This window comes from Bubalus kerabau, chromosome 6 (genome assembly GCF_029407905.1).
Source record: "Bubalus kerabau isolate K-KA32 ecotype Philippines breed swamp buffalo chromosome 6, PCC_UOA_SB_1v2, whole genome shotgun sequence".
Classification (NCBI taxonomy): domain Eukaryota; kingdom Metazoa; phylum Chordata; class Mammalia; order Artiodactyla; family Bovidae; genus Bubalus; species Bubalus kerabau.
In genome coordinates this window covers 60,042,738-60,065,529 of record NC_073629.1, presented here as the reverse complement: position 1 = coordinate 60,065,529, position 22,792 = coordinate 60,042,738, and the positions used below count along the sequence as shown (strand labels likewise).

Here is a 22,792-nt window from a genome sequence, read left to right as displayed (position 1 = left end):
TGCTTCATCCAGCCCAGCATTTCTTATGATGTACTCTGCATATAAGTTAAATAAGCAGGGTGACAATATATAGCCTTGACCTTACACCTTTCTTGATTTGGAACCAGTCTGTTTTTCCATGTTCAGTTCTAACTGTTGCTTCTTGACCTGCGTCCAGATTTCTCAAGAGGCAGGTCAGGTGGTCTGGTATTCCCATCTCTTTCAGAATTATCCACACTTTGTTGTGATCCACACAGTCAAAGGCTTTGGCGTAGTCAATAAAACAGAAGTAGATGTTTTTCTGGAATTCTCTTACTTTCTCAGTGATCCAGTGGATGTTGGCAATTTGATCTCTGGTTCCTCTGCCTTTTCTAAAACCAGCTTGAACATCTGGAAGTTCACGATTCACGTACTGTTGAAGCCTGGCTTGGAGAACTTTGAGCATTACTTTGCTAGCGTGTGAGATGAATTTAATCTGAAAGAAAATAGCTGAATCACTTTGCTGTATACCTGAAACTAACACAGAATTATTTCAATTAAAATAAAAAAGATATGACAACCAAATGCATATGTTATCTTTGATTGGATTCTAGATTGAAAGAACATTCTAAGGACAGTTGGATAATAGGGGAAATTTGAATATGGACGAGATATCAGTTGACATTAAAGAACTGTTAGTTTTCTTAGATGTGTATTTGGATTATTCCATTTAAAACTGAAAATTACTCCGTCTTTTATATTCCCTTTTTTTTTTTTTTTGCCCTGCTCTACTTATTCTTTTTGACCAGGGATGTTCACTTTCTAATTTTCTATATCACTTATCAGTGTTTTATACTTAATGTTTATTGTCTGTGTCCCTCACAAGGCTGAGACTAGTCTGAGGCAAAGGGGTCAGTTGTCTTTGGTGCAAAACTTAAAGAGGCACCCCAAAAATTAAGTAATTAAAATAAATAATAAAAGATTTCTAAAATGAAAAGTTAATGGAAAAACCAATGATGAACAAGATACCAACATTTTAAATAGAAACAGGATCCAATAATTCTATGCCTAGCCATTTTGGAGCCAGAGGCAAAAGGCAAAATATATATCTCTCTGTATATCTTTTAATGTATTTTTATTTTACATATTTATTTATTGTAGAAGTTATTTTTATTTTCACTTATTTAAAAAAAATTTTAATCATAGTGATTTACAATATAGTATAAGTTTAAGATGGGCTTCCCAGGTGGCTCAGTGTTAAAGAATCTGCCTGCCAGTGCAGGAGATGCAGTTTTGATCCCTGGGTCAGGAAGAAACCCTGGAGTAGGAGATGGCAAATCACTCCAGTATTCTTGCCTGAGAAATTTTGTGGACAGAGAACCCTGACAGGCCACACAGTCCATGGGGTCCCAAAGAGTTGGACACGACTAAGCAACTGAGCACTCCACAGGTAAGTTTTAGGTATGAAAGTGAAAGTCACTCAGCCGTGTCCAACTCTTTTCAACCCCATGTCCTATACAGTCCATGGAATTCTCCAGACCAGAATACTGGAGTGGTTAGCTGTTCCTTTCTCCAGGGGATCTTCTGAACCCAGGGATGGAACCTAGGTCTCCTGCATTGCAGGCAGATTCATTACCCTCTGAGTCATCAGGGAAACCACAGCACAGCAATTCAGTTATACATGTGTGTATATATATATTCTTTTTCAGATTCTTTTCCCTTATAAGTTATTACATATTCAGTATAGTTTCCTGTGCTATTTAATGTATTTTTAAATAGTTAATAGTTTTAATGAGAATATTATTGATGAGTTTACTTCCATTAAAGCCAGGAAAGTAAAATTACAATAAAGTTGAGTTTTTATATAAATAGAATGTTTAACCTTAAAGTGATGTCCTGAGTTTTAATACAGGCTTGCAAAATTTTCAATATTTTTTCAAATATGTTGTTCTGGAAAAAGTTAGCCATTAAGAAATGTATTTTTTTAAAAGCCTGTCTATAGCAGTTCGCTTTGTTTTTTTCTACTCAGGCTATAATAGTACCATTCTATCTTTAAATTTATAATATTTTGTTCATCATGAATTGTTTGCATTGAATAGATCTTTAAATATTATTTACCTCGATGATTGAGGCTTTGGTGCCACTTTAAATTTTGTACCTGAGGTGAGTGCTTCACTTGCCTCACCCTTCTTGTCCTGATACCTCATTAAAATATCAGCTGCATGTGGGCATGGATTTTTGTTTTACTCACTACATACTCAGTGCCTAGAACAGTACTTCCACATAGTAGGTATGTTTGTTGAATGAATGAATAAATTAAAATTCTCCATAAATTAATTTACTTCACAAAATGTTTCAAAGGCCAGGAAATGTTTTATTATTATAATTACTTTTTCTTTATGTTGCTTCCTCATTCAATTATGGAATGAAAGTATATACAAACACTTTGAATTATAATTCATGAATTGTTATAAAAATATTGAAGTAATTACTTGGTTTATGAAAGTGGAATAAAATGTTTAGTTCAAGAAATATTTTTTTCCTATAAAATATTGATATATTCATATAAATGATAAGGCCATATTTACTTCAGATTTCTGAAAGTTTTATATTTATTAGTATAGCTTTAATATTTACTATTGTAGTATTAGTACATGGTATAGCTTTTAGCTGTTAATAGGATGGTATAACCAGAGAGTAATCTTTTATTTATTTATTTTTAAATTAATTTATTTATTTTACTTTACAATATTGTATTGGTTTTGCCAAACATTGACTTGAATCTGCCATGAGTATACATGTGTTCCCCATCCTGAATCCCCCTCCTGCCTTCCTCCGCATCCCATCCCTCTGGGTCATCCCAGTGCACCAGCCCCAAGCACCCTGTATCATGCATCAAACCTGGACTGGCGATTCGTTTCACATATGATATTTTACATGTTTCAGTGCCATTCTCCCATATCATCCTGCCCTCGCCCTCTCCCACAGAGTCCAAAAGACTGTTCAATACATCTGTGTCTCTTCTGCTGTCTCACATGCAGGGTTATCGTTACCTTCTTTCTAAATTCCATATATATGCATTAGTATACTGTATTGGTGTTTTTCTTCCTGGCTTACTTCTCTCTCTATAATAGGCTCCAGTTTCATCCACCTCATTAGAACTGATTCAAATGTATTCTTTTTAACAGCTGAGTAATATTCCATTGTGTATATGTACCACAGCTTTCTTATCCATTCATCTGCTGATGGACATCTAGGTTGCTTCCATGTCCTGGCTATTATAAACAGTGCTGCGATGAACACTGGGGTATATGTGTCTCATTCGACTCTGATTTACTCAGTGCATATGCTCAGCAGTGGGATTGCTGGGTCATATGGCAGTTCTATTTCCAGTTTTTTAAGGAATCTCCACACTGTTCTCCATAGTGGCTGTACTAGTTTGCATTCCCACCAACAGGGTAAGAGGATTCCCTTTTCTCCACACCCTCTCCAGCATTTATTGCTTGTAGACTTTTGGATCGCAGCCATTCTGACTGGCGTGAAATGATACCTCATTGTGGTTTTGATTTGCATTTCTCTGATAATGAGTGATGTTGAGCATCTTTTCATGTGTTTGTTAGCCATCTGTATGTCATCTTTGGAGAAATGTCTGTTTAGTTCTTTGGCCCACTTTTTGATTGGGTCTTTTATTTTTCTGGAATTGAGCTGCAGGAGTTGCTTGTATATTTTTGAGATTAATTCTTTGTTGCTTCGTTTGCTGAGAGTAATCTTTTAAATGCCCTGAAATTCAAAATACAGCATATAGGAAACTTCCCTATTCAATCTATGCAGACATCTTAAACTGTCAGTTAATATTCTGACATCAAAATATACAGATAATATGCTTGGTCTATAAAAACAACTTGAGCAAATTACTCATTCAAGAGCCATTTTCATTTCCTATAAGAATTACTAATATTAATGTGAGGTCATATTTAGTTCAAATTTAAAAAAAACATTTTTTCAGATACATTATACTGTAGTATATAATCATTTAAATGCTTTGACTTTTAATATGGATGAGTAGCAAACTTTCATTGAAGTAAAAGTCTTTATTTGCTATAGCTGTTTTGTGGAAATCTAAATATTCTTCTCAGTGGATGAATTCTAATTGAGGTCATAAAACAATAGAAAAGATAATAGTACATATAAGCACAGACAACATATAAGCACAATCTAAGCTTACAGACCTGCCCTATGTGGAAACAACCATTCCTTTTCCATCACTGGTCAGGAATAGGTTCTTCCTCAAATTCTGATAAACAAAAATATTCCCCAAACCCCTGTATTCACACTTCAGCAGGTTAGAACTAGCAATCATCACAGCTGTGTTAGGGAGACTATATATATATATATATATATATATATATATATATACACACACACACACATATATATATATAAAATAAGGATTCTATATATATATATATAGAATAAGGACTATATATATATACATATATATATACATATAAAGAATAAGAATTCCACAAAATCACACAAATTAAACTATGTAGGTAGAGGTCAGGGAAAGGGGCATTGGTTGGTAATAGGAAATCTGATCTTGGCAATCTAGTGTCCTTGCTGCAAGCCACAAATGTTTTGTGTGTCATATATATGTTAAGGAAATCTAGCACCACATCTAGGACATTGTTTCTAAGGGAAAATGTGCTCCAGTGCTTAGTAGCCAACTTAGCGTATTTCAGGCTCTTCGTTTTATTTTTTTGTATGTGTTTGTTCAGAAGGATACATATATACCTTGTTTATTTCAATGATGTTTATTAAACTGAAATTCTATAGGACATTAATTGATTTTTCTCACATTAAAATGATTTTAACTGACTTTATTCTCAATTTATTCAGTTGGTGGAACTTCATGTTTTTTATGTCCCTGAAGGATCATGGAATTATAAATTAAATACCATTTCAATAGAAGTTGTTAACAAATTCATTTCAGCTGGCTTTATAAGGCAAGTATTTTGTAGTCACATTACAATGTGTCTGAAAAAGAGATCTTTTTTTTTTCTGCAGAGAAAAATGCTTTGTGGAAATTCAAAAATTATAAGTGAAAAATATCTTGTTCGTGTGATGGATCCAGTCCCTGCCTTAATGAATACTATCAATAAATAGCACTATGTAACTGTTAAAAAGTGCCATAGGTACAGATGTCACTTAGCCATAGCACTGCCACCTAGAAAACAGAGTATAACTAATCTGTGTAGTAACCAGGCTATACACAAAGAGAATTAAGACCGTATTTACCTGAAATTAGAAACCTACTGAAGAGCTGTGAATAGTGGTTAAACCAGTATATCTACAATGACTTTTTCACTGAACTATTTAAAAATAAAAACACTATATATATATATATAGTGTTTTTATATACATATACATATACATATACATATACATATACATATACCATATATATGGGCTTCCCAGGTGGCGCTAGTGGTAAAGAACCCGCCTGCCAATGCAGGAGACGTAAGGCAGGCGGATTTGATTCCTTGGTCGGGAAGATCCCCTGCAGGAGGGCAGGGCAACCCACTCCAGTATTCATGCCTGGAGAATCACATGGACAGAGGAGCCTGATGGGCCATTGTCAACGGGGATGTAAAGAGTTGGATACGACTGAAGCCACTGAGCACACACACAACATATATATATTTTCACATGCACAGAAACACACATGATACTATGGGTTCTAACTGCCTGTTGGTATTTCTCTTGAGGACATCTCAGTCTTCCTAATCTTCCCCATCATTTTTTTCAAGCACACGAACTTCCTTTGTGTTCTGGAACACATTAGACATAGCCCTACCTCAGAACTCTTGTACTTGCTGTTTCTTTTGTCTAAAATGCTCTTTGTGCCTTTACATATGCTATCTTATCTCCTTCATTCTTTTCTCCAGTATTACTTTTTTGTTTATATTTTCTCTCATCAGAATACTCATCCTTACCTGCTTTACGTTTCTCTTTAGTACTGGGCTTCCCTGGTAGCTCAGCGATAAAGAATCTGCCTGCCAATGCAGGAGACGTGGGTTCGATCCCTGCATTGGAAAGATTCCCTAGAGAAATAAATGGCAACCCACTCTAGTGTTCTTGCCTGGAGAATCCCATGGACAGAGGAGCCTGGCAGACTATAGTCCATGATGTCACAAACAATCAGATAGGACTGAGCGACTAAACAACAACAACAAATAGTACTTAGCAGTGTCTTACGAATTAAATTTTTTCTTACCTTGTTTATTTTTTCACTTCCGCCATTAGATTGTAAGGTCTATAAGGGCAAAAATATTTGTTTTGTTGATTGCCTTATTCTCAACCCTACACAATATTTGACACAAGAGGAACTCAATATATATTTGTTAATTGAATGAGTTAATTATATTATATTCCCCTAAAAGTCTAGAAAAATAAGAACTCAGAACAAGAGCTTTAAATTTTAGATGTTGAGGAATGACGCGTTCCCAATAAGCAAAGATGTATAGTCTGATGACATTCGATCATCAAAGAAAGTCTTAAGCACTAGCTAACACTGTCAAACTTCCAAAATAAATATCTGTGGCTAAATCCTTCTTTAAGATACATATAATATTATATAAATATCATTGCATGGTTTTATTTTAATAAAAAAACTGAAGGTAGATGAGAAAAGTGAAACTGAAGGTAGATGAGAAAAGAAAATAAGTCCTTTTCAGTACAGAAAGGACTTTTATAAACTGTACATTTGGATAATTTAAAATTGTAATGATTTTATTGATTAAGTGACTTTTAACCATTTTGTAAAAAAATATTTACAGCCTTCAAGCCTACAAAGTTCCAAGCAATGTAGAAACAAAATATATTAAGTTATATATGATATGTTAAATTAGTATTTGGACTTGAGATAAAATACTAAAGCTCTTGAATCTTTATTATAGCTGAAACCCATTTTATTTTACATTATAAGGCAATGTCATGATATTTCAGAGTATCTCCTCACCTAACTTTACAAGACCTGAGGGAGCGTCTCAGTGAGTTCCTTGGTGAAGAAGCTGTTGCAGAGAAATTTTTATTTCTCAAATGCATTGGAAATAATCTAGCTGTAGTAAGTTTTCTTAATTTTTCCTTTTGATTAAAGAAAAGCATACCTTAACAAATTTTCTTTCTTAAATGCATATCAACTCAACTCCTTAATATACTATGCAATATGTAATCTCAATCATAACAAAATGGAAATATCATTTAGCACACAGGTCATCAAGAAAAGATGGGCCTTTCTGGTATATTACTGTGCACTAAAATATGGGGCCGTGGGATTTCTTTGGAAGGAATGATGCTAAAGCTGAAACTCCAGTACTTTGGCCACCTTATGTGAAGAGATGACTCATTGGAAAAGACTCTGATGCTTGGAGGGATTGGGGGCAGGAGGAGAAGGGGACGACAGAGGATGAGATGGCTGGATGGCATCACTGACTCGATGGACGTGAGTCTGAATGAACTATGGGAGTTGGTGATGGACAGGTGAATTCCTGGCGTGCTGCGATTCATGGGGTCTCAGAGAGTCGGACACGACTGAGCAACTGAACTGAACTTGGTGTGTAAATTTCCCTGGGGAGAAAATAAAGGCAAATTTTAAATGTGATCATATATTTTTAAATTTAATAGCATTAGAAGATTTTTAAATGAGCACTTGTGGGGGAAAAAATGGATTCTCATTTGTTAGGCCACAGCTAGCCTTCTTTGATGTGGAATGACTCCAATATACTGTATTTGATGGGGCAGGAATCAGCTATTCTCAATTGAACACTCCTATTTGTAGCTTCAGGGGCAGGATTTTCTAAATAGAGAGTTTTCCTAGCTGAAATCTCAGTCCAGCAAACCATTAGATCTCAAAGTTTCTGGTTTCTCATATTTATATAAGATTTATTTCTCTAATCAAGATTTTCCCTATTTAAACTCTAAGTAGAAAAGAATCCCTTAGAAGAAATGGAATAGGCCTCACAGTCAACAAGATTCAGAAATGCAGTACTTGGGTGCAATCTCAAAAACAAAAGGATGATCTCTTTTCGTTTTCAAGGGAAACCAATATCACAGCAATCCAAGTCTATGCCCCAACCACTAATGCTGAAGGAGCTGAAGTTGGATGGGTCTATGATGACCTAAAAACCTTACTGAACTAACACCCAAAAAAAGGTCTTTTTCATCATAGGCAACTAGAGTGAAAAAGTAGGAAGTCAAGAGGTACGTAGAGTAACAGGCAAATTTGGCTTTGGAGTACAAAATGAAGCAGGGCAAAGGCTGACAGAGTTTTGCCAAGAGAACGCACAAGTCATAGCAAACACCCTCTTCCAACAACACAGAAGACAATACTACACATGGACATCCCTGGACGGTCAATACCGAAATCAGGTTGATTATGTTCTTTGTAGCCAAAGATGGAGACACTCTATACAGTCAGCAAAAACAAGACCGGGAGCTGACTATGGTTCAGATCATGAGCTCCTTATTACCAAATTCAGACTGAAACTGAAGCAAGTAGGGAAAACCACTAGACCATTCAGGTATGACCTAAATCAAATCCCTTACAATTATACAATGGAAGTGACAAATGGATTAAAGGGATTAGATCTGATAGAGTGCCTGAAGAATTATGGACAGAGGTTCGTAACATTGTAAGAAGGTGGTGATCAAAACCATCCCCAAGAAAAAAAAATACAAAAAGGTAAGAGTTGTCTGAGAAGGCCTTAAAAATAGCTGAGAAAAGAAGAGAAGGGAAAGCAAAGGAGAAAAGGAAAGATATAAACATCTGAATGCAGAGTTCCAAAGAATACCAAGGAGAGATAAGAAAGCCTTCTTCAGCAATCAATGCAAAGAAATAGAGGAAAACAACAGAATGGGAAAGACTAGAGATCTCTTCAAGAAAATCAGAGATACCAAAGGAACATTTCATGCAAAGATGGGCTCGATAAAGGACAGAAATGTTATGGACCTAACAGAAGCAGAAGATATTAAAAAGAGGTGGCAAGATTACACAAAATATACAAAAAAAGATCTTAATGACGCAGATAACCGTGATGGTGTGATCACTCGCCCAGCGCGAGACATACTGGAGTGTGAAGTCAAGTGGGCCTTAAGAAGCATTACTACGAACAAAGTTAATGGAGGTGATAGAATTTCAGCTGAGTTATTTCAAATCCTAAAAGATGATGCTGTGGAAGTGCTGCATTCAATATACCGGCAAGTTTGGAAAGTTCAGCACTGGTCACACAACTGGAAAAGGTCAGTTTTCATTCCAATCGCAAAGAAAGGCAATGCTAAAAAATGTTAAAACTACCACACAGTTGCATTCATCTCACATATTAGCAAAGTAATGCTCGAAATGCTCCAAGCTAGGCCTCAACAGTACGTGAACCAAGAGCTTCCAGATGTTCAAGCGGGATTTAGAAAAGGCAGAGGAACCCGAGATTAAATTGCCAACATACATTGGATAATAGAAAAAGCAAAAGAATTCCAGAAAAACATCCACTTCTGTTTCACGGACTACGCTAAAGCCTTTGACTGTGTGGATCACAACAAAATGTGGAAAATTCTGAAAGAGATGGGAATACCAGACCACCTGACCTGCCTCCTGAGAAATCTGTATGCAGATCAAGAAGCAACAGTTAGAACCTGACATGTAACAACAGACTGGTTCCAAATTGGGAAAGGAGTATGTCAAGGCTGTATGTTGTCACCCTGCTTATTTAACTTATATGCTAAGTACTTCATGTGAAATGCAGGGCTGGATGAAGCACAAATGGGAATCAAGTTTGCCCAGAGAAATAGCAATAATCTCAGATACACATATAACACCACCTTTATGGCAGAAAGCAAAGAGGAATTAAACAGCCTCTGATGAAGGTGAAAGAGGAGAATGAAAAAGCTGGCTTAAAACTCAGCATTCAAAAAACAAAGATCATGGCATCCAGTCCATCACTTCACGTCAAGTAGATGGGGAAACAACAGAAACAGTGACGGACTTTATTTTCTTGGACACCAAAATTATTGCTGATGGTGTCTGCAGCCTTGACATTAAAAGAAGCTTGCTCCTTGGAAGGAAAGTTATGACCAACCTAGACTGCATATTTAAAAGCAGAGACATTACTTTGCCAACAAAGGTCCATCTAGTCAAAGCTATGGTTTTTCCAGTAGTCATGTATGAATGTGAGAGTTGGACCATAAAGAAAGCTGAGCACTGAAGAATTGATGCTTTTGAACTGTGGTGTTGGAGAAGACTCTTGAGAGTCCCTTGGACTGCAAGGAGATCAAACCAGTCAATCCTAAAGGAAATCAGTCCTGAATATTCATTGGAAGGACTGATGATAAAGATTAAGCTCCAATACTTTGGCCACCTGATGTGAAGAACTGACTCTTTAGAAAAGACTTTAATGCTGGGAAGAGATTGAAGGCAGTAGAAGGGGATGGCAGAGGATGAGATGGTTGGATGGCATCACCAACGTGATGGACGTGAGTTTGAACAAGCTCCGGGAGTTGGTGATGGACATGGAAGCCTGGTGTGCTGCAGTCTGTGGGGTCGCAAAGAGTTGGACAGGACTGAATGACTGAACTGAATTGAAACTCTAAAATGCAGTTTATTCCTATTCTACTCTAGTTTAAACATATCATTATTATGTATTTGTTTATGTGGTTATTTGTTTAACATCTAACTCTGCCTAGACTGTAGCTCCCTGTGAGCAAAGACCTTATTCACTATTTTATTTATGAGTGCCTAACAAGGCTTTTAGCACTTAAGGCATTTAAATGTTTACTGAAAAAAATTAAATAATGAGTGATAATGGAAAAAATAAACATTCCCCCCAAAGTAGTACTGTAGAGGAATTTGCTATTGGAATTCTTGGGCTTATCTACTAGATTTGAACATTTTGTCATAGAGTTCTGTTCCATACACAGAATATTAATTTACTGATCATTAAGTTAGTTTTCCTTAATCTTGGAAGAAAAAGAATTACTTTTGTTCTTTTTCATGGTATTTAAAATTACTAAATATCAACTACAGAATCCTAAATTGGAAGTGATCTAACAACAATTAAAATCAAATTCTAAACTGTTTCTAATAATTTATTATTTTCAACAAAGAGTTATTGATGTTTTTCTCTATACAAAATGAGAGAATAAAAAGAATTGGACATAGATTTTTCCCTTAAAGAATATTCAGTGTAGTGGGAAGACAAAATACACAAATAATTAAAACAGCATATTCTGTATATTTTGATGATCCAACGGATGTCGACAATTTGATCTCTGGTTCCTCTGCCTTTTCTAAATCCAGCTTGAACATCTGGAAGTTCACGGTTCACATACTATTGAGGCCTGGCTTGGAGAATTTTGAGCATTATTTTGCTAGTGTCTCAGATGAATGCAATTGTGAGGTAGTTTGAGCATCCTTTGGCATTGCCTTTCTTTGGGATTGGAATGAAACTGATCTTTCCCAGTCCTGTGGTCACTGCTGAGTTTTCCAAATTTGCTGGCATATTGAGAGCAGCAATTTCACAGCATCATCTTTTAGGATTTGAAATAGCTCAACTGGAATTCCATCACCTCCACTAGCTTTGTTCATAGTGATGCTTCCTAAGGCCCACTTGACTTTGCATTCCAGGATGTCTGCCTCTAGGTGAGTGATCACACAATCGTGATTATCTGGGTCATGAAGATCTTTTTTGTACAATTCTTCTGTGTATTCTTGCCACCTCTTTCTAATATCCTCTGCTTCTGTTGGGTCCATACCATTTCTTTACTTTATTGTGCTCATCTTTGCATGAAATGTTCCCTTGGTGTCTCTAATTTTCTTGAAGAGATCTCTAGTCTTTCCCATTCTTTTGTTTTCCTCTATTTGCATTGATCACTGAGGAAGGCTTTCTTATCTCTCCTTGCTATTCTTCAGGCTCTCTATCAGATCTAATCCCTTGAATCTATTTCTCACTTCCACTGTATAATTATAAGGGATTTGATTTAGGTCATGCTTGAATGGTCTAGTGGTTTTCCCTACTTTCTTCAATTTCAATCTGAATTTGGCAATAAGGAGTTCATGATCTGAGCCACAGTCAGCTCCCAGTCTTGTTTTTGCTGACTGTATTGAGAGCTTCTCCATCTTTGGTTGCAAAGAATATAATAAATCTGACTTCAGTATTGACCATCTGGTGATGTCCATGTGTAGAGTCTTCTCATATGTTGTTGGAAGAAGGTGTTTGTTATGACCAGTGTGTTCTCTTGGCAAAACTCTAGAAGCAAGAGAGTTCCAGAAAAACATCTACTTCTGTTTTATTGACTATGCCAAAGCCTTTGACTGTGTAGATCACAACAAAGTGTGGAAAATTCTTAAAGAGATGGGAATACCAGACCACCTGACTTGCCCCTTGAGAAATCTGTATGCAGGTGGAAGCAACAGTTAGAACTGAACATGGAACAACACACTGGTTCCAAATCGAGAAAGGAGTATGTCAAGGCTGTATATTGTCACCCTGCTTATTTAACTTATATGCAGAGTACATCATGAGAAATGCTGGGCTGGATGAAGCACAAACTGAAATCACAAGTTGGGAGAAATATCAATAACCTCAGATATACAGATGACACCACCCTTATGGTTGAAAGCAAAGAGAAACTAAAGAGCCTCTTGATGAAAGTGAAAGAGGAGAGTAAAAATGTTGGCGTAAAACTCAATACTCAGAAAACTAAGATCATGGCATCTGGTCCCATCACTTCATGGCAAATAGATGGGGAAACAGTGAAAACAGTGACAGGCTTTATTTTGGGGGGGCTCCAAAATCACTGCAGATGGTGACTGCAGCCTTGAAATTAAGGGACACTTGCTCCTTGGAGGAAAAGTTATGACCTACCTGGGCAGCATATTAAAAAGCAGAGATGTTACTTTGCCAACAAAGGTCCATCTAGTCAAAGCTATGGTTTTTCCAGTAGACATATATGGATGTGAGAGTGGACCATAAAGAAAGCTGAATGCCAAAGAATTGATGCTTTTGAACTGCAGTGTTGGAGAAGATTCTTGAGAGTCCCTTGGAATGCAAAGAGGTCCAACCAGTCCATCCTAAAGGAAAAAAGAAAGACAAAGAAAGTGAAGTCACTCAGTTGTGTCCCACTCTTTGCAACCCCATGCCTGTAGCTCACCAGGGTCCTCTGTCCATGGAATTCTGCAGGCAAGAATACTGGAGCGGGTTGTCATTTCCTTATCCAGGGATCTTCCTAACCCAGGGCTCGAACATGGATCTCTCCCTCATTGCAGGCAGATGCTTTAACATCTGAGCCACCATGAAAGCCCCAGATCAGTCCTGAATATTCATTGGAGGAACTGATGCTGCAGCTGACACTCCAGTACTTTGGTCACCTGATATGAAGTGACTCATCTGAAAAAACCCTGAAGCTGGGAAAGATTAAAGGTGGAAGTAGAAGGGGACCCCAGAGGATGAGATGGTTGGTTGGCATCACCGACTCAATGGACATGAGTCTGAGTAAACTCTGGGAGTTGGTGATGGACAGGGAGGTCTGGCATGCTGCAGTCCATGTGGTCAAAAAGAGTGGGACACGACTGAGCGACTGAACTGAACTGAACTGATTCTCTGTATTTAGAAGAAAAAGAGATTGCTTCCAGAAAGAGAAGAGGTGAAATGGAGAACTTTAGTAAAGAAGTGATCATCAGTTTGGATTTTGACAGATAAATATTTGATCTTGCAAAAATGTTGGGTGGGAGAAGCTTTCTGAGTAGAGAAAGCAGAATGAGCATGGAAGTGGCTAAGCAGGCAACTACAGAAAAGTGAGTGGTTCAGTTTTTACTGGAGCATTTATTGTGTGAAAGGGAATAGTAGACAATTGTAAACGTAGGTTGTTGAAGGTCTTGATGCCAGATTAATGAATTTGGATTTTTTTTTTCTGAAACTTTGTAGTTTTTGAGCAGAAGATAACATGATGAGAGCCTTAAGAAACCAGAGACAGGAATTGTAACCAGGAATCTTACAGTGGCTATGCAAAAGATAAGAAGAGTCTCAGAAACAGGCTGGCTCTCAGATTTCATCTACTACTATTTTCTTCTTGGTTCTACATTTTAGCCACAAAAATCCTCCTTTGATCCTCACATGAAGCCAAACTCACATCTATTTCATCATCTTTGTACCTGCCTGGAAATCACTTCCCCAGATTTTCAAATAGATTGCTTCTTTTTTTCATAATTCAGTTCTCAGTTCAATTATTGTATTTATTTATTTTTTTTTAAAGGCCTTCCCTGACCACCTAATTTTCAGATATTCTTTCTCTGAACTACTCTCTATTACATCACTCCATTTTATTTTCATAAAACACATATCACTACCTTAAATCATGTTTATTTTAACATCTGCTCTCCAAGTAGAATATAAGCTACATGAGAGCAGAGACTTCACATTGTTTACCATCCCCTATAGAACACTACCTGCCCTCCATAATTGTTGAATGAATAAACAAGTAACAAATTAACTCTGTGGGTCTAACATTTAAGAAGTAAATTTTACAAAGTTAGATTCTGGAACTAGATTACCTGGTTTTGCGTCCCAACTTGGAAACTTCCTATTTCTAAAATCTTAGGCAAGATACTTAACCTCTCTTTGCCTCATTCTCATCTGTGCCTCATACAGACAATATGTATGCCTATCACATGGAACTGTGAGGATTAACTGAGCTTTATATGTAAGTGTAAAGCATTTAGAATAGGGCCTGGCACATAGTAAGTCCATGCAAGTGAGAGCCATAATTACTGTTGTTAAATAACATAGAGTTTCAATTATGTTTAGTACACTGAACAGAAGTAGGATATATTCTAATCTTTTCTAGAATCTAGCTTAGTTACCAGCTTTAGTACCAACTGTTTGATGTGCTTTTATATCACAGATATATAACTTTTGCAAAACAGTGAGGTTAAAAGTAACTGGAAAATGCTACAAAAGCTTCAATTATTTTTTCATTTGTTTTTAGGTGAAGACAAAGCAAGAATCAGAACTGAAACTCAAATTATTTGTTCCTCCATATGTGTGTAATTTGACATTTTAAATTTATGCTAATTTTTTAACTTATTGCTTTTTAAACTATAAACTAATTTTTAAATTTCCTATATGTTTTAGGCTCTTCAAACAGAATTATATTTGCTTCCTATAATGGATCATTTAGGAAATATTTATTCAGCATCAGCAGCAGTTTCTTTAGATGGACAGCAGACAAATAATGGTGTTGCTGAGCCTGACGGAATAATACACAGACCACTTAGTGTAACTCTGTCAAAGGAAGAACCTGGAACAGATCCTAGTGTTTTAGAAAATGCTTTGAAAGAACTTCTTGACAAGAATCAGGAAGAAGGTGATTTCAACTGGAATGAAGTTGTTATAGTACATTTTAATAGTCAAGTCTGGGCAAACTCTGGGCAAATCTAGCCTTACAAATACAAGCAATATAATAGGAAAGCTCCAATTCAATTTGGGGATTTTTAAAAATAGTTGTATGAGTTGGGAGGAAAAAAAAAGACTAATCTAAATACTATGCTAAAATAAAAATAAAATCAAAATACAACACAAAGTCTACCACCTTTTATAATTTCAGATAAAGTTAAGGCTAAAGGAGAAGAGAAGGGAAGTGATTGTTACATAAAACCTTATTGTTATAAGTTCAGAAGTATCTTATCCAGGCAAACAGTATCAGGCCAAAGCAAAATAACTTTAATATTGGGAGACATTTGGATTTCAAAGATTAAAATTTTTGTATGATTACACATACCAACTTACTGGTAATTTGGTTCTCAAAAGTGGTAGGTTTTTAAAAACTCAAACTTACAAACATATAAATTAAGCTGGTACTACACTTTAAGAATATATTGAAATAAGTTAGTTGGATTTTTTTTACCTGGCTGCAAACAGCAAATAAATTGTGATGGAAAACCAAATATACTAAAAATTTATGAATTAAATGAAACCCCCTCAATTAATGACAACACTCTTTACAGCTGCAAAATACACTTATTCTTTTTTTTTATTTTATTTTATTTTTAAACTTTACATAATTGTATTAGTTTTGCCAAATACCAAAATGAATCCGCCACAGGTATACATGTGTTCCCCATCCTGAACCCTCCTCCCTCCTCCCTCCTCCCTCCCCATACCATCCCTCTGGGTCGTCCCAGTGCACCAGCCCCAAGCATCCAGTATCGTGCATCGAACCTGGACTGGCAACTCGTTTCATACATGATATTTTACATGTTTCAATGCCATTTTCCCAAATCTTCCCACCCTCTCCCTCTCCCACAGAGTCCATAAGACTGTTCTATACATCAGTGTCTCTTTTGCTGTCTCATACACAGGGTTATTGTTACCATCTTTCTAAATTCCATATATATGCGTTAGTATACTGTATTGGTGTTTTTCTTTCTGGCTTACTTCACTTATTCTTAATTAGTTGCATTTTTCTTCATCTTCAATAAAAACAATTATTGCATTCTGCATTCTAAGTTTATACTATGCCTAGTGATATTCCAAACTTAGCCTCTTCTTATGTGTGTGTGTGTGTGTTTGTGTGTGTGTGTGTGTGTGTGCTTAACCTTAGGTACATTTAACATGGGCTTCCCAAGTGGCACAGGGATAAAGAATCACCTGCCAATTCAGGAGACACAAGCGACACGGGTTCTATCCCTGGATTGGAAAGGCCCCTGGAGGAGGAAATGGCAACCTGCTCTAGTATTCTTGCCTGGAAAATCCCAAGGACAGAGGAGCCTGAGGCTACAGTCCATGGGGTCTCAAAAGAATCAGAAACGACTGAGTATACACACATTTAATGTGATCAGTGAGAGTCTTTACCTTATTTTTTTTATCTAGGTATATCCCTGCAGTTATATATATGGCTTTCCAGTTATGGTATCAATTAGAGGTTAAATGAAAAAACACCTGGGAAAAAAGTTAATTGTGGAATTCCAGTAGTCCTGAAAAGTACAAGATCAAGTAACTAACGAAGTAGGCAATTACCGTACATAAAGTTATGAGTAGTATCATATTTTATACCCTAGGCTACTGGCCAAGTCCCTGAACTATGCTACTTTCACAAAACCCCAAAAAAGTATTTGATTGAGAATATTTAATCTTATGAATTTTGTGTAATTGTAATTTTTAAATACTATTAATTTCTTGGTGCTTCACATCAAAAAAATTAACTATAATTTAACTGACAGCCTAGTGTATGCTCATTTTTAAAAGTTCTAGAAACATCAGTAACTATTAAGAAGAAAATAAGGATTAACAATAGTTGCACCATCCAGAGATAGCTGTTGTAAAGTGAAAGTGAAAATTGCTCAGTCGTGTTTGACTCTTTGCAACCCCTTGGAATTCTCCAAGCCAGAATACTGGAGTGGGTAGCCTTTCCCTTCTCCAGGGAATCTTCCTACCCAGGGATCGAACCCAGGTCTCCCACACTGCAGGCAGTTTCTTTACCAGCAAGGGAAGCCCATAGCTATTAGTATCTGTTAGTATTTTGGTGTATGTTCTTCCAATTTTTTTTTAGTTCTTATAAATATGTTTTAACTTTTGAAAAATGAGGACACATACAAACTCTTTTAAATCCTCTTCTTTTAGAAAATGTCACAGACATGTCATGCCAATAAATATAGATCTACATCATTATAGACTTCTCTTGTGGTATATTTGTTTATATAACCTTGATTTAATATTCTTGCTATTATGAATGGTGCTATAAGCAACATTTTTCTAAATACAATGCATATATTCTAAATAAATTCTAAATTTATGCATTCTAAATACATGCATTTATCCTATTCTTAGAAGTTTAATGGCTGTTTCTCAGGGAATGTGTTTTGTTTGTTTGTTATTCTTATATTCATCTGTTTTATTTTTTAGATTCCATGTATAAATGATAACATATAGTATTTGTCTTTCTCTGACTGGTATATTTCACTATACTTCTTAAAAGAGCTTTCCAACCTTGTGTGCCTCTTTCTGGTCACTCTTCCTCCTTCCCCAGTAAAAAGGGTGCTCTGATTTTTTTTTTTTAATTATATATTTTTTGCAGTGCTGAGTCTTGGTTGCTGTGTGCGGGCTTTCTCCAGTTGCAGTTAGCAGGGGTTACTCTCTAGTCACAGTGCACGGTCTTCTTATTGTGGTAGCTTCTCTTGTTGCAGAGCACTGGCTCTAGGCTGTGTGGGCTTCAGTAGTTGTGGTGCACAGGCTTGGATGCCTCATGGAATGTGAATCTTCCCAGACCAGGGATCAAGCCCACGTCCCCTGCATTGGCTGGTGGATTCCAAACCAGTGACCACCAGGGAAGTCCTACTTGATTTTTTGAGATAATTATTTTCTTACTTTTTTTATAGTTTTATTACAACCTCAATGTGTATTCCTTAATAATAATTTAGTTTTGTCTCTTTTGAATTTTATTTATAATCATATTGAAACTTTTTTCTTTTACTTGACATTATAACTGAAAGATTCAACAATGTTGTCATGTATAATACTATTTCATTTCTTTTTGCTATTGTATAATATTTTATTGTATGATCATATCCTGATTTATTTACCTATTCTGCTGATAGACAATTGGTTTCCAATTTGGGGCTATTACAAATATGCTATTTTGTACATTCTTGTACATGAGTCTTAAATGCATATGTGCAAAAGGATCTCAAAAAAGTATACCTAGAATTAGCATTGTATGTATATGTTCAACTTTACTAAATAATTTCCATGTGTTTTCCAAAGTGACTGTACCCAGTAACAAAAAGTTATTTCTAAAAGTTGTATCAAAAGTTCCCATTGAACCATAATCTTGCTGTCAGACTACATTCTGGATAATTTGTTCACCTCTTTCTTCCAAATCTACCTTACCAATTCTCTTTTTAGCTATGTCTAATCTGCTATTAAACCCTTACACTGAATTTATAATTCCAAATATTCTATTTCTCTTTTCTAGTCATTCTCTTTGCTTAAACATTTCTTCATATGTTTCATGGCCATTTGGATTTGTCTTCATTCAAGTGTTTTGACTATTTTATGTTCTCTTAAATATTGACTCATTTTGTTGTTGTTCAGTCAGTCGCTCAGTCATATCTGACTCTTTGCAGCTCCATGGACTGCAGCATACCAGGCCTCTCTGTCCTTCACCATCACCCACAGCCTGCTCAAACTCATGTCCATTAAGTCAGAGATGCCATCCAACCATCTCATCCTCTGTCGTCCCCTTCTCCTGCCTTCAATCTTTCCCAGCATCAGGGTCTTTTCTAATGAGTCAGTTCTTCGCATCAGGTGACCAAATATTGGAGTTTCAGCTTCAGCATCAGTCCTTCCAATGAATATTCAGGGCTGATTTCCTTTAGGATGGACTGGTTGGATCTCCTTGCAGTCTAAGGGACTCTCAAGAGTCTTCTTCAACACCACAGTTCAAAAGCATCAATTCTTTGGCACTCAGCTTTCTTTATGGTCCAACTCTCACATCCATACATGACTACTGGAAAAACCATAGCTTTGACTAGATGGACCTTTGTTGGCAAAGTAATGTCTCTGCTTTTTAATATACTCTGTAGATTGGTCATAGCTTTTCTTCCAAGGAGCAAGCGTCTTTTAATTTCAAGGCTGCAGTCACCATCTGTAGTGATTTTGGAGCCCCAAAAAATAAAGTCTGTCGCTGTTTCCGTTGTTTCCCCATCTATTTGCCATGAAGTGATGGGACTGGATGCCATGATCTTAGTTTTCTGAATATTGAGTTTTAAGCCAGCTTTTTCACTCTCCTCTTTCACTTTCATCAAGAGGCTCTTTAGTTCCTCTTTGCTTTCTGCCATAAGGGTGGTGTCATCTGCATATCTAAGGTTATTGATATTTCTCCTGGCAATCTTGGTTTCCAGCTTGTACTTCATCCAGCCCAGCATTTCTCATGATGTACTTTGCATATAAGTTATTAAAGCAGGGTGACAATATGTACAGATATTTTTCCAGCATTTGTATGTATGTATGTGTATGTGTGTATGTATATATTTCTATATAATTCACTCTAGATTTTAGTTTGTGGCTTGTCTTTTTATTCTCTTTAGATTCTTTTGAGGAAAGGAATTCTTAAATTTTGTCAGCATGTTTTCACAATTATAGAGATGAGCGTTGACATTTTCAGCTCTGTTTTGTTTTGTGCATTTTGAAGCTCTGTTATGAGATGTATGCACAATTTAGGATTGTTATGTTTTCTTGAAAAAAATTGACTTCTATGTTATTATGTAATGTTTCTCTTTATCTCTGGTAATGGTCTTCAATTTGAAATTCACTTAGTCTGATATTAATATAATCACTCTAGCTTTCTTTTGATTAGTTTTTTGATGGTATATCTTTTTCTATTTAACTTTTATCTGACTTTATATTCAAAATGAGTTTCCTGTAAACAACATATATATATACCTTACCTTTTAATCCAGTTTGACCAACTATGCCTTTTATTAATATTAGGCGTGTTTAGACCATTTACATTTAATGTAATTACTGATGTGGTTGGTTTTAAATGTACCATTTTATTATTTATTTTCTATTTGTCTCATCTGTTTTCTGTTTCTTCCTTGGCTTTTTTTTTGTTGAGTAGTTTTTTTTTTTTATTCAATTTTATCTCCACCATTGGCTCATTAGTTATTCCTCATTTTAAAAAGCATTTAGTGGTTACTGTAGGTTGATGGTCAGAAAACACCTTTTTTTAAAAATTTAAATCCATGCCCTATGGCTTATTTTTTTATAAATAAACTTTTACTTGAACACAGCCATGCCCTTTCATTTACATATTGTCAGTGACTGTTTTTGCACTGCAATGATAGAGTTGAGCAGTTGTTGACAAAGACCATGGTCTACTAGCCTGAAATATTTGCTGTCTGTATCTTTAAGAAGTGTCTCCAGGATATACATTATATACACCTTTAATTTGAAGTATACTTTCAATTATATACAACTTCATACATAGTATAAGAACCTTACAGCAATATACTTCTATTCCCTCCCTCAAATCTTCTGTGCTATTGTTGTTATACATCTTACCCCTATATGTGTTACTAACTCCATAATACATTTTTATTGTTTTTGCTCTTAGTGTGCATTATCTTTTAAAGAAATTAAAAATAAGGGGTAAATGACTTTTTAAATTTAGGAGAGAATTTCTTTCCCCTAACCTAGTAGTAGTAAACCAATGCTTTGTATGTTTGTGATCCTGGGCCCAAGATGATCCTGCCAGCTTTTGCTTCTATCCTTCCTTTAGGTTTTATCTAAGACTAGGGGTGGAAAGGTTTCCTATACCCTCCTCAGTAATAAAAATTTACAAGGCTGAAATTGGTGGAAGAGGAGTTACCTATATTTTCCTCTAGGGTATATGGCTTTTGCTAGTATTCTTCCTCCAGAGCCAGTGGATTTTTGTTCAATCCCTATGATGGGAGAGTTTTGTGCTCCTTTCCCATTGGCTTAAGGCTCTTGCTTTTTGTGAGAAAAGAGTGTTAAGAAAGATAGGGTTTCTTATTCACACACATTCATACCTATGTGTCACTGATGACTTTTTTAGGTCTCCTGCCCTGCCCGCAGTCTTTCTTATGAGTGTGTGATACAGGTACATGGAAAGGACCTTGCTATGAATATTGACTATCTTTTGTGTCTGGGGATCCTAGAAATTCCTATCTTGGTAGCCCAAATTAGCCTTTAGAATTCCTTAAAATTTTGTCTCTTTTGTTTTTTACTTCTTCTTTTTTTTAATATTTATTTATTTTTGGCCATGCTAGGTCTTCATTGCTCTGTGGACTTTTCTCTAGTTATGGCAAGCAGGAGCTACTCTCTAGTGGTGTGTGGGTTTCTCATTGCAGTGGCTTCTCTTGTTGTGGAGCACAGGCTGTAGAGCACAGACAGGTTCAGTAGTTGTGGTGCATAGGCTTAATTGCACCACGGTATGAGGCATCTTCCTGGTTCAGGGATTAAACTCATGTCTCCTGCACTGGCAGATGGATTCTTTACCACTGGGCCATCAAGGAAGCCTCCTTTTTACTTCTTCAAACAATGACAATTACTTCCTCCAATGCTCTGCCAAAAATGAAACATCTTGTTTTCTCCTTGGAGGAAATTAGAATCTGATTTCTTATAAACTTAACTCTGATGAGTTCAGTTATTATTTTATAGATTGTGTTTTTCTCCTTGTTTGGGTGGGAGCAGTTTTGTCTTTCTATATCCTCAGCAAAAGTGGAGCTGCAGTTCTTTAGTCAAGTTTGTCAGCATTTTCTTTCATGGTTAGTGCTTGCTCTGTATTAAGATGTCCTCTTTAAAAAATCCCTTTTCTATGAAGATATGGCCCTATATTATATTACAAATATTTTATGGTTAGCTTTTCACATTTGGTTCATTAACATACCAGGAATTTATTTTTATGTGCGATGTGAGATGAAGTTCCTTAATTTTTATCATATGTGCACTATCATTTATTGATGATAGTTGTACAGTGTCTTAAAATTGTCAGATTACTCTTTAGTGGTGCTTGAGAATACAAAATATCTGAGCTCTAACATTGTGATATTATCAAAATATAACTGGTAAAAATATGCACAGCATATTTTGTTGGTTCTTTAATGAAGGAGAAAAGATGTATTTCTTATTTTTTCATGTTAAAATGGATAGTCATTTCTATTAGTTATCTTTTATTCTTTTCCAGCACTACACACCTCTATATTTTTTGACATGCCTCAACTTTATCATGTTTAATCTTTGATTGTTGTTGCCCCCAAGCCAGT

At 36.0% G+C, this 22,792-nt stretch overlaps 1 protein-coding gene across 1 annotated transcript in view; it reads left to right on the top strand.

The window, feature by feature from the left end:
• SPATA1 (spermatogenesis associated 1) overlaps nucleotides 1-22,792 on the top strand; it is a 54,659-nt gene that overhangs the window by 5,018 nt on the left and 26,849 nt on the right. Inside the window, 4 exon segments of the mRNA XM_055586912.1 lie at nucleotides 4,858-4,964; nucleotides 6,967-7,084; nucleotides 14,995-15,048; nucleotides 15,141-15,372. Coding sequence (XP_055442887.1) covers nucleotides 4,858-4,964; nucleotides 6,967-7,084; nucleotides 14,995-15,048; nucleotides 15,141-15,372 — 511 coding nt within the window.